This window comes from Lagopus muta, chromosome 1 (genome assembly GCF_023343835.1).
Source record: "Lagopus muta isolate bLagMut1 chromosome 1, bLagMut1 primary, whole genome shotgun sequence".
Lineage (NCBI taxonomy): Eukaryota > Metazoa > Chordata > Aves > Galliformes > Phasianidae > Lagopus > Lagopus muta.
Window position 1 is genome coordinate 79,981,362 of NC_064433.1, and position 13,291 is coordinate 79,994,652.

Below are 13,291 nucleotides of genomic sequence, written 5' to 3' on the forward strand. Positions count from 1 at the left end.
TTGTGATTATCTTAACTGCTTTTGGTAACAGTAAAGTGATGAGTTAAGAACTTAGTTCTTAGCATTTCAGTTCTTCCTCTTTCTGAGTTAGTTTTCGGTGGATGGCTATTGGATTCTCTCTCTTGTACAAGCATTGTGTTCTTGAGGCCAGTATTTAATGGCCTTTGAAACACTTTTGATCTCACTGGAAGCTATCACATCTTCAGGAGACACTTGATAGCTTTTTAGGGTTCTGTTTCAGAAGCTTAATCAGGGAGAGGCAAAGAATGTAGTTCATTTTGCAGTTGAATGTCACTAATTTGCATATTCCTCATACTTCTAGAGCAGAAATACTTAGACTTTTTCCACTCAAAACCTACTCAAAACTCCATGCTTTCCCCCTGATTGTGCATAGCTTCCATTTTTAGGAAGTAAAAAGGTTACGGTTGGGGAAGGTGAACAGACCAACTGGTGAGAGGTTTATGGTACGAAGTGAATGCTTTACTGGCTTAGACAAGCCAATCTAATCTGGATGCCTGTGGTGTATCCTTGTAGCACTAGAGGTTCCTCATCTGTCCTGGTTATGTATGATGTCCCATTTTCTGGTTAGGTAGCAGAGATGTGGACAGTGGGATTTTTAAAGTTTGTGTAGTGGATACATAATGGTTTGGCTTTTGGGCTAGGTGTGAACATTTGTGGTTGTACTGATCTGTCACGCATATTTGATTGCCTGGCTCTTCAGAATGCGGCACTGGACAAAGTAAAACATGCAGTGGCTTACTGGAAAATCACATTTGTGTAAGCTTGGGGTAAATTCAAGTGCTTTTTTCACAATACAGCATTATGAAGCACTGAGACTGAAAGACCATTCTTGTAGTTGCTGCAGTTCATCATTTTATGCACTGCAGAGCTTTTCCCTTTTGTAACCAGTGACATAAGGGCCCTGAAGATGAGCCTGCCTTCGTTACCTGGCACAGTGCATCTCTGCAGCAGCCCAGTACTGTAACTGCATCCTGAGGAAGCTGGGTGCTCTGAAGAGAGACCTGTGTGGTTGGTGGGCTATCAGGAAGGAGTGGGACGTACTTTGGCAATCACAGCTTTTGACAAAATAGGAATCTCATTGGGCTCTCATTAGAGTTTTCTGTAGCCTTCCAATTAACTTGGATAAAAGTAACATTTGTAGAGATGGGAAGAGGCATGTCCCTGACACAAGTGACATAATTGTAACATTTCTAAGGAGAGAGATCTTGTAAGTGTTTCTAAGAATTGTTACTTTTAGCAACTACAGAGGTAGAACATCCTTCTTTGTTTTGCCTGAGGAGAAGGTTGGTATAGAAAACTGGAATGAATGTCTCTTAAGCTATGGAAAAAAGGCCTTACCACGGAAAGTGTGTAGCAAGGCCATTGTGAGGCTGTGCAACTTTCGTTACTGATAATGATGGATGGTTTACTGAAGTCAATTCATGTGAATCCCCTCTTGTTCAGTATGAGAAATAGAAGAAGATGAGTTTGCGTTGAGAAGGTGGCAGGTGGCTTAGCAAATGTTCTCCTACAAAAAATGGAATCTCTGGAGCACTTCTGCAGCTTCACTGTGAGTATGGGTGCAGTTATGGGCACCTCAATATAATGGATTATGAGGGAGCATCCGGAGGAGGGTTACAAAGACAGAGCGAAGATTGTGGAAGGCAAGGTGTGTGAGGAGCAGCTGAGGTCCCGTGTGTGCTCAGCACAGAGCAGAGGGGCTGAGGGGAGGCCTGATGGCGGCTGCAGCTCCTCACAGGGAGTGGAGGGACAGCGCTGAGCTCTGCTTTGTGTGACAGCGACAGGGCCCGAGGGAACGGCATGGAGCTGTCAGGGGAGGGCAGCTGGGGGCAGGGACAGGGGCTGCACCACAGGGCGCTGGGCATGGAACAGCCTGCCCAGGGCTGTGGGCACAGCACTGAGTGCCAGAGAGCAAGGAGTGTTTTGGATATCGCTCTCAAACATAGGGTTTGGATTTTGGGTGTGCTGAGTGGAGCTGGGAGTTGGACTCGATGATCCCTTGTTTGGATCCTTTCCAACTGGAATATTTTGTGATTTCATGATGTGATTGACCGTGACAGTGTCACAAAGTTGTTGAGCCTTTTATGTTTTACAATTCTGTTTCCTTAAAATAGCTAACAGGCTTAATATGGGAGGTTAAACTTTGATATCTTTAGGTTTTAGGGTCCTGGGTGGCTTAGGAACTTCTTGCAGTCTTCTTCAGAAGCATCTGATGATGACTGCTGTTGAGATACCACATGATGCAATGCCTAAGAAGCCAAGTTTTCTTGGCTTTCTTAGAACCTTGGATTCAGCAGTTTTCTTTTTTTTTTTTTTTTTTTTTGTGTGTGTGTGTGTGTGTGTGTGTGTGACAGATTTACATGGTAATTATCTTTTGATTATTTAGAAACTAGGTAGAGGCCATGACGCTCCTGAAACTACTCTTATCTCATACAGTGACAGTGCCACTATGGCTAATTCCCAACTACAGCTTCAGCTTTTTACTTTGCCTTTCTTGTCAGCAGGGTAGTCTCACACTGATGCCATTGGCAGCCTGGTGTGCAAATTGATCTCGATTGGCAGGGAGCTGTGTGCTTTGGACTCTGAATCAGATTGTGTGACACACACTGCTCACTCACTTATGTCCTGGCTTCAGGGGCATGAGCCTGGGCCACAAGGCAGGGCAGATGGCTGGGCTGATGGCTGGGCCCGGGGAGCTGGGACTGCTGGCCACTTAACACTTTACATAAGAAACACATTTTGTCATGCAAATACCGAAAAATATTCCTCTTCTCTATACTGCATCTTTTGGGGAGAATTTAGATCAGGAATGAACAGAAAGATTTCCTTATCTTTTTATTTTGGTGCTGCAACACCCCATAGTCTAAGGAAGTGATTCTTGAAAAAGAAATGCAACTGCTGGAAGTGCACTGGTGCTGGCTAAGGGAAAAACTTTCAAGTCAGAAGTTTAATAACCCATTTTACCAACTGCACGTACTAACTCATCTGGTAAGTTTGTAGGGGATTTGTACTTGGGCATGGTTGCCTTTCCCTTTTAAGTGGTAGATTTCTTGCATCTAGCAAAAGGTCAACCAGTGAAATTGTTTTGCAGCTGTTGCCGTTTAGTACAAAAATACATATTTGAGGGAGCTTGAATTGTTTTAATATGAGACTACAAAAAACTGATTTTGAAACATTCTTGTATGCATGTGGCTACCATCTGAAATTTGGTAGGACATAAAATTTCTTCGGCATGCTTATCTCAGACTCAGCATTTGCACATGGGAGGTTCTAAAATACAGTGGTAACTAATAAATGCTGTTATTTGCTGATGACAAACTTAGCAAACCAAAGGCTGGGAAGCGCTCCAGTACTCTGGGGAGAAGAGTATTTTTTTTGTGCATAAGGGATTTAAGTCCCTGTTCTAGCTTCAGTGCTGGAGCGATGCCTCTCTACCCTGCGTTCCCCATTCCTCAGAGCAGGAGCTGCCCAGTCTCTCTTTGAGTTCAGCAGTGAACGGTTAACCTTTTAAAAGCTCGGTCATCTGGGAGCTCATTATTACGACTTGTACTTCTGAAAATTTTAATTATTCTTGGCAAACAATCATCTGAAGGCAGCTAATTTCACTCACCAGTTATGCTCCCACCTTGTTCTCTGCTTGATTTTTACCCCTGGTTTTCCTTCCTTGAGTCCTCACATTTGGATGCTTCAAATTCTTAGGGAGACAGATATTTTCATTTGGATTGAAATGAAAGCCCCTAAAGACTCCTTACATCAGAGGTCTTCTGTCAATGTAGAAGTAGTTTGAGATGAAGGACAAATAAACATTGGAAGCAGCACTGACCTGTACCCTAAAAAAAAAAAAAAGGTGAATATATATTTTTTGGAATTGAGGGTGAGAGTTTTTTTGTTTTGCAAGTTCTTTGAAATGTGCTTGCATGAAACATCTGCTGTGTCATACGTAAGAAGAGAAGGCCAAGAGTAATAAAGCATTTCATTAATGTTTAATAGCATAGTGATTAGCGATTCAGCAAACGTCTGTGCCCATGGGAGATTGGAACTTATTTGATTAATAGATTAATTGCAACCTGTTCCGGTTGTAATTGCAGGTGTAACTTCCTATGGATGTTGCAGACTCACTAGCACTGATGTTACAGTCATGCTTACACTTTCTGTTTCCTAGCTGAAGAGCTGTAAATCAAAATACGAGAAAAATCCATATAGTGTTTTTCTCAAAGGAAAATGATTTTTGCTGTCAGAGTTTTTCAACAGAGATCCTCCGTGCTACCTCTGAAAAAGAATGGCTATTATTTCTGAAAGCACAGGGCTGCCTTCTAGAAAGTACTTTTTCTTTCAATTGCTATCTTTCCTGCACTTTCTTATTTCAATGTTGTAATGGACTTGAACCATCTCTCTGAATTTTACAGCTAGTTCCCTTTTTTTTTCAACTTTTATCATGGGTGTGCTGTAATTCCTGCTGCTTTTGGCCTCGCCCCTGGCCGGGCACAGTAGATGCTGCAGGGCTGAGATTTAGAACTAAGCAGTTCATGAGGTCACAGGCTTTGGAACAACCACTTGAAAATGATTAATTGATTTCAGGTTGTGGTCTGAAAGAGACATGGGGCTGTAAATCAGTTTCTGTTCCAAGTTTGGTCTCAAGCTTCCTGAGAGCTGGCAGGAATCTAGAAATGGTATTAAGTCTCTGAGAGGCTCTCAAGCTCACTTCCATTCAAAGAGATCACGGTGAGCTAACGAAGAATTTGCTTTCTTCCCTTCAGTTAACCACTGAGATATGTGGAGGAAGTGAAAGAAGAGACAGAATTTTTCTTCTGTTCCCCCAGGGGACTATAGCTTGTCGTGTGTTCTCTTGTCTTTTCAGCTACAGAAAAAAGTGTATCATAGCCGTATGAAGCCTAAGTCTTCTATCTAGGGACTGTGTCTTGCACTAGCAAGAGCAGGCTGGAGGTTACGTAAAATAGCACTGTATGGGGGAACAGGTAGGTGGCCCATTTGTAAGAAGGGCCATGATGCCTGAGTTTTCCAATAAAAGGCTACACAGGACGGAAGGAAGGCATGTCTTAGAGTCTCTATTTTCTATCCAGCATACCTTTCTGAGAGCTCTTACTGCTGCATGGTGCAGGCATAATCTGCCTAGCTTTCCAGGGGTTAAAGAAAGCTAGCCCATATTTAAGGCAGCCTCGTGCCAAGCTGACGCTTTTTACCCTGCTCTGTACCCATGCTGCGGCTGAAGGTCGCTGCACTCAGTAATAATTTTTGACTAGAATAGAGCTGACACACACGGTTTGTGCTCTGACTCTTCCTGGGTGTTCTGCATTAACAGCTCTCAGGCCAGCGTTCAGAAGCGTTGTGCTCCGCAGCCCTGCTGTGCGTCTCCATCTTCTGTCACTTCGGGATCTTAGCCACCAGATTTTTGCATGAGGACAAAGAGTGGAAAGTTTGGCAGCATTGTGGAATTTGGTGGGGAAAGGAAGCCTGCATTCCTTGCGGTTGTGTGGTGACAAAGCGTGCTGTGACTGCACAGCGCAGACAGGCATGCACGAGCATTCAGTTTCTTGGGTCCCTTCGTTCACACTTGCTTCACCGAGTGAGTTCATTATCCTCATGTTGCATGGGTGCTTAACATTTAGCTTTTCCCTTCTGTGGAGGGCTGGAATTCCTGTGAATGGCCAGGAGAGGTGCAAGGGAAGGACTATATCTGTGTGGGGTGATGGTGTTGAAAGCAGCAAGTTTACATTTATGCTGTAAGCTGCTGGTTGCTATCACTGATCCCTATTTTTTTTCCTCAGGGAAGCCCTGAATGCTAACAGTGTGCTAATGAGTATGATATCGGTCTCTAGGCCTTTTAGGATTAAAGGAATCACAGCGTTTTACAAACAAAATCCTCCAAGCTGCACGTGTGTGCTATCCATCAATAGGGATTGGAGCAGGATGCAGCATCTGAACTTTCTGACCCACATGTTAAGCCAGCACAGCTGCGAGTGTTTTGCAGTCGCTGATGGACTGGCACTAACTGGGTAATGGTGGCTGTTGGAAGAGGGTTTCTTTTTAGCCTAAATCTTCCCATGTTGGAAATACACAGTGTCTGGCAGCAAGAGAGAGACGGGTTGGACTTCATTTGCATCACACATGTAAATGAGGAAAACTGTGATCGCTGTTGACATTTCTCTCTGCTTGAAATTGCTTGCCCACAAAATGGACTTTTCACGCCTGACTGGCTATTAATGACTGGCATGGGCAGATTCCCGGCCCTGACCTCTGTAGTTAAGCCCTTTTCACTTGTTTTTCCTTTAAGCGCTGGTTTATTTCAGTGATGGCTTGGGGCAAATACAGGATAATCTAGGAATTAACCTTTTATTCTGTAAATGACTGAATCATCGTATTTCTGTGGAAAGAAGTTATTTCTTTGAGCCCTAGAGTAATTTCTGACATTCTTTTGGTGAGAGCAAGACAGCGTTAAAAGGAGCCTTGTGACTGACAGCATTTGAAATGCATTTTTGGAGGGACGGGTCAGTCAGCTCAAGGAATTTGTACAGAAGACCTCAGATGGGAAGACCTGTCTATGTGTGACTGCTGCCCTGTGCAGCCTTTTGCAGGTGATGGGACACGGATGGGATAGTGATACTTCTTTCTGCTCTGTGGAAATGCTTGATGTCACCTTGAAAGACGGCCTGCACGCTTTCTCCAGAGAGGCTCAGTAGTGCAGCAGATGAACGGAGGTGCCCAGCCATTCAAGCTGTTTAAGTGGAAGCAGGAAGAAGAGGAGAAAAAAAAAACAAAAATCAGACTTGAGGCTTTATCATAGCTTTCACGCCTCTTGCTGGAAACTAGTTCCTTTCTCCACTGCTCTAATGATCCCGTGCTCCAGCTCGTCACTGTGCAGAAAGCTTTGCAGAAGAATAAGAAGCATGGTAGAACAGAGAAAATTATGGAGGCAGTAGAAAAAAAGGAGAAAGCTGTAAATGTGAAGCATACAAGAGGAGAATTGTGTATGCTAAGAAATTTGGATCTACCTATGCTGCTTCTGTCTGTGTATAATGCCAGAATTTGTGATGATTGTTATTTATCATCTTTTTGCAACCAGAGAGGAAAATGGGGCATGTTGAACTCAAGCATTTGCAGGTATTGCCCTAAGAAGAATAAAGACAAAGTGCAAAAATGAGCATTACCTTTAGTAGAGAAGATGGTTGCTGAAATTGTTGAAATAGGTTAACATTTTACCCCTGAAAGGATGCTGCCTTTCCCTCAAAAAGATGTCATCTCTGAAGAGAACCAGAGGTGCACAACCTCATGTGGTCACAAGAACCAGGTAGTAACCCTGGTGTATCAAAGCAAAAATGCAGCTTCCTAGTTTCTTGTTTTTCATCTGCTTTCAGTATCTTCGAAGTACCTTGCTGAGATTTCAGTCATTTAGGAAAGAAAAAAAGAGCAAAATCCAGCATGCTCTATAGCCAAGGAAACTCAAAGACCATCTCTTCTGAACTATATCCATATTTCTACACATCATTGAGTTTATATTGATTCTGACATGCTAGTGGGCACTGCACGGAACTTTTCCACCTCCATTTGATCTGATGCAGTTCAAGTTTCAAATCCATAATCCTTTAAGATCCAGTCATTTTGTGAAATTATTTAAACAAAAACAACAGAAAGATCCAGATTAGGATTGATAAATAGCTGAAGTAGCTCTAGAAATCTGGATGGGGGCAGAAGAGAATGCGTTGGGAGATAGTTATCCTAGTCCGTTATTACAGATTAAGGTAGCGAGCCAGGAATAATTTTGCTTTGGTGGTTTTACATCAACTACAGCATTAGCATTGCTGTGAGGAGTTGGGGTACAACCTCAGGGAGAAGACGTGCATCTTCATGCATCAGCTTAATTGGCTGTGGTTAAAAGCTACAAATCTGATGATGTCTTGGCAATCTTTAACTTAGAGCGACTGTATTTATTCAATATAATGAACAGATTCAGAGACAGAGCTAGGAAAGTTGTCTTCAGAAGCGATAAACAGGTTTTTGTCACATTAGGTTTGCACCAGTAATTATTGAAAGGCTGAAATGCACTGGTTGCAAATCAGTCTTCTGGGACTGTGCGTTAGCAGCCCCTTGCATTCTGGATTTTAGATAAATCAAACTGCACAAGAAATCTACTGAAGGATCATCTTGTGGTGCCATTTGTCTTTTTTTTTTGCTGCTTCTTGGAGTGCAGTGTGTACCACAAGAGCTCTGTGTTTCAGAGCTCTTCCCTCTCTTGTGGAAGGGCTGGTGCTGGAGGTTGAAGCTGCCTTCATCGCTCTCTGGGCTGAAATTCTCAGTGTGTAAACTAAATCTTTCTCTTCCTATTAATAGAGGTGGGAGAAGTACTTCCTGTCTGAGTCTTGGACTTTTCACTAATGTCACTCATGAAAGACAGAGATGAACGAGGGATGAGCACAAGCTTGATGTTTCCATCCACCCTGTGTTTGGTCAGCTTGTCTCTTCAGCGTGTTCTGAAATGGTTTTAGCCTGCATCATACCTAGCTGTGTGCTTTCTCTCTTACACTGTCTAGGACATCTGTCACTGTTCTCTTCACAAAGGATTCCTTTAGTGTAATTCAGGATTTTTTTGTTTTGTTTTTTAACTGTATTTGTGCACGACCCACTTTGATGCGAAATGGCTGTTAAGTGTTTAAGAAGCATACAGTGAAGTAGTACAGTGAGAATTCTTGATGTATTTGTTGGAGAGAAATGAGTTCTTAAGGGCGTCAGCCTGTGACATGAGCATCAGAAGCTCTCTTCTCTGCCACATCCAGTTGAGCTTTTGTGACTGTTTGAGTATTCCATTTTCACCTCCATCAGGAGTGATGACTGAAAATCTGGTTGGCTTTAAGACAGCTGAGGGGACTGACTAAGATGACAGTTGCTTCATTCAGTCTGTTTCTGGGATGCTAGATGTAGGTTACTGTGTAACTGGTTTATGGTTATCCCTGATGTTAGCACCCTTTGAAGCCCTGCCTGTGGAGCCACAGCAGATGGTCGGGGTCAGAGCCGAAGGAGATGGATCTGAATGGAAGGCATCAGAGTAGGCACAGATTGTGCTTCTGCTGGGCTGAGGTACCAGGGGATAAATATAACCTCAGCCTTGCATTAGAGTAACTCCTGATTTTTTTTCGCAGTGTATTCAGTCAGTATACACATGCTATCTTAAGAGATTGAAGCAATAACTTGACTTAAGAGTGTATATGCATATTTTAAGGAGCTAGTAGAGGGATTGCTAAAATAGTTTTTACATGTACGTGCTTAGTATATTCATGTGTTCAGTAATTCCCTGAGATAAATGGTATTATTTCCATCTTACTGGGATAAATGGCAGAAAAAATCATTTTTCTTGCTGGTAGAATTGAGTTGGAGGTACAGAGAATTCTTGTGTTAGTTTCAGTTGGGTAGTAATGTTGTTAAGCATTGTAAAATCCACCTGGAGAAACGAGTGTTTCATCACAAGAAGTGTTTCTATGACTGATGGGGTTTAGATCCATCCCAGCTTTGTTATGATAGTTAAAAATCTGTTATGGGTTTTCAGCTACTGAGATGATAGCACCGCATGAGCAGTGGTATGCAGGTTGGACAAAATGAGAAGACAGGATCTTCCTGTCTGTCGAAAGTCAGAGTTGTGCCATGTGTCACAGGAACCCCAAACACAACAAGCAAAGATGACTTCTTATTGGTAATTTTTAATAAGGAAATGAGTAGGTGGAGATTATTTATGCTCCCATTTGTGCCAGAAGAACTCTTTTCTCCGTTGGGTGCAAGGTGTGTAGGTGAGGTTATGTGGTGAACCCAGTATTCCTCTTTCACAGATTCACTCTGTGAGATTTCAGGAGAATTTCAGAATTCTTGCAGAGTTCCTCAAGCTTCAGTAGTAGTGATAGGCACTGTGTGTGACTCTCTTATGCTCAGAATGTGATATCCATGTTTCAACAACGGCGCCTCACAACGTGTGAAGTTTGACCATCTATGTATGGGAACGTTTTGTAGCTAAAGAGTTTTCTTCCTAAATATTCCTGAAGATTTCAAGGTTGATGAAGCTAGTAGGACTAGTACATATCTGATCCTAGCTAGTCAGGTTGCATGATTTGCAACCCTGTGATCCAAGTTAAAGTTGAAATACCTTCTAGTTTTAGAACTACAGATACAGCAAATGAGGAAGGAAAAAGTGATGTGTGTGTGTAACCACAGGAGAGAGGTGTGTTAGAGCAGCAGCTGTGGAGCAAAATATAAAACATAGCTGTGTTAATTTTACTTGCATGTTTTCGTCCATACCTGCAATTCAACTAATTTCACTCATTTTGTCTGTTAGACTAGAAGCTCCCTAATCTGTTTAGGGCCCAGTTGCAGTGGGTATTTGCAGTAAAGTCCCCAGTTTATTATGTATATAATGAATTGATTTTTATCTTAACAGATTTTTCGAGTTGATATAAAATGGAAAAAATAGCATTGCTTTTCTCTCTGCCTACATCTAGTTAAACCATGGTTGAATGAAACTGGGAATTGAGTTCCCTTCTCAATTACGTGTCTTTTTTGTTGGCATTTCAAGGAGGATGGTAAGGGAAAAGTTTTTCCATCATACACCTGTTTCACAGCATTGTTCTGGATCTGGCTGTGGTGGAATTCACTTGATTTCCACCTGTGAGCTTTTTTTTCCTTTTTTCTCATATTTTCTCCTGCTTCTCATCCTTTGAGGAAGGCAATGAGAGAGCACTGTGTGGTGGTGTTCAAGTGGCCATCTGTGTTGAAATTCACTTGGACATCAGAGTGGTGGAATTCAGTTGGCCGTCAGTTTGATGGATGGAGGAGTAGAAGTGTTATGTTTGCTTTTATATTGTTTTTACAGTATTCAAGTAGGAAGCCTTCTAAATGTTCTGGCTGATACCTTGTATAATGGTAAGATTGGAAAATAAAAATGCAAAGTTAATGTTTTCTTGACTATTAACACTGATACTTTAGTAATATAAAGTAGATAGTTCTTGGGTTTGCAGTGTATCTTCAGATCTTTGTTTTTGAGGGAAAACACGTTCAGTGACATCAATATTTTCAGTGGTAAAGTAATTGAGAAAAGAGTTCCTAATCATTTGCATTTCTCCTTTTTTTTTCTTTTCAGAACCGAGAGCTCCAGATTATGAGAAAGCTGGATCATTGTAACATTGTCCGATTGCGTTATTTCTTCTACTCCAGTGGAGAGAAGGTAAGAATGAAAAATGGGAAGATGTTTCCTCGTACCCATCCTAGTCCTTAATGAGCTGTTTGAATTTCTAGAGACAAGAAAGAGTGTGAAGATAGTGATAACACTGAAAAGAAGCTGTAGTGATGCTGAACAGGTCTTTTGGAACAGATCTTCGTAGTGGAAGTGTGGTGGTCCATGGAGTAGTGTTATTAATGTATCATAACAATAGTGTAACCGATTTAGGTATACTCTGCCTCTTTTTTTGATGAAGCACAGCAGGGTTTCATTTGCACATTTTACTGCTACCTTTCCTGAATTATAGACGTGTTTTTTAGCATTCGAGCATTCTAAGCACTCTAGATTTATAGAACTTACATGGGCTTGGGATTTTGCCCACTGCCCGTGGGAGCCTGTACACATATATATGTATGTACTGGTGTGTCTGCAGTGCTCTGAGGTTCTGTATACCTGAGCTGACAGCAGTAGGAAATTAACTGTGGCTGCCATGCAGTGGATTGGCAGAATGGGAAAGGGAAAGCACTTCCCTCCTTGTATGCAGTATTTAGGAAAGGAGGTGGCACTCCCAGGGTGACTTGATGTTAGGTCTCTGCAGTCTTATGCAGTGCACAGAGGGAGAACTCTAGATGAGCTTGCCTCTGCCTATGGAAAGCTTGCAGAACCAGCCTGCAAGTGTCAGGGAGAAATATGATATTTTTTCTTTTTTTTTCCCCCCCCCCAATTTTTTTTTAAGCTTAGGTCATCCATTTTACCGTGCTTACCAAACAAAAGTAGAGGGAATATTTCCAGGTTATTTTTATGTCTGTTATTTTGGTGGTAGTTTGCTGGTGGTGGTTTTTCAAGTATGTAGTGATCATTTAGCATATAATCAGAAATTCTTTAACCATTATGAGTGTAAAGAGAGAAATACCATGAGGGAGGGCTTGGTTATAGCTCTGTATTTAACCAGCTTGTAACTTAGCCACAGTGAAGTAGAACTTCATGAGACAAGCAGAAGACAGCTGCCTTGTCTGATGTCTTTCAGAAATCTTCTGCCAACAGTGGAAATGTTAAAATTTCAGAATGCTGTTCCAGGAGTCTTTGTCTAATAATAACTTAAGTAAAAGTCTTTTGTAAATCTTTAACTTGATGTTGAGCTTGAGACTGGATTTTCTACTTAGCTCTTTCAACTCCACATGGCTAATTCTTGGCAAAGCTAGTTTTGTTTTTAATAATGCACTCTCTGTCCATTACAAGTGAATCTTAATGCTTTGGGGAGTAGTTTTCTTTCACATTCTTTTCTGTTCTTCTTTGTTCATGTTTCTGCTCTGTACCTTTTGAAATTTCCGCTTCCACCTCGCTGCTGACTGGGGTGAATGGGAACCAGTCCCCAGGGTGTAAGTACACCCAGCATCAACAGCAGTGTTCAGGTTGCAAGGTCTCTTTGCAGTTCTGTGCAGAATGATACATAATTGGCTTGTGAGTGTTTCCATGCTGGCAGCAGTACATGGAGCTATTTGCAAATTAGTTTGTCATCTGCTGTTTGGGAAAAGATCTAGATAGCAGCAGGTCAGGGTTCTGAAGTGATGACTATGGCTTGCAGTTCTTGTCTGTCTTCATATAGAATTTAGCATAGATTAAACACAGATTAGAACCGAACTATGGCAGAAATGTTTCACATGTAACTAACTGCTGATCTCTTTAATTAAACAGTTTGACAGTGAAATTAATTTTGGTACCTACATACTAAACATTTTCATGTTGCCATGATTATTTCACCACTTGGTCCAAGTTGGAGCCTGCTCGGACTTCTCTCTGCTTACCTCCCTGTAAGCCCAGAGGGTTTTTTTTCTTTGTTTTAGTTCTGGTTGTTTTTTTTTGTTCTTTTTTTTTTTTTTTTTTTTTTGCTAATAACTGAAGCTTAAATTTATGTCCAGATTCTGTCTATTTAGACAGATACTGTTGGTACTCTTTGAAAGCCTTGTGCTGAATAGTCCCTTCAGTTTATTTTAGGCATTTTTGGGAATGAGGCAACCTTCAAACTGACTTCATTCTTGCAAAAGAGTCAATTACGTT

General features: G+C 41.7%; 1 protein-coding gene across 2 annotated transcripts in view; it reads left to right on the forward strand.

The window, feature by feature from the left end:
- The window catches only part of GSK3B (glycogen synthase kinase 3 beta), a 142,220-nt gene that overhangs the window by 67,930 nt on the left and 60,999 nt on the right, over nucleotides 1-13,291 (forward strand). For both annotated transcript variants that reach the window (XM_048941627.1, XM_048941636.1), the window contains exon 3: nucleotides 11,156-11,239. In XM_048941627.1, the coding sequence (XP_048797584.1) occupies nucleotides 11,156-11,239 (84 nt within the window). The remainder of the gene's footprint in view (nucleotides 1-11,155; nucleotides 11,240-13,291) is intronic.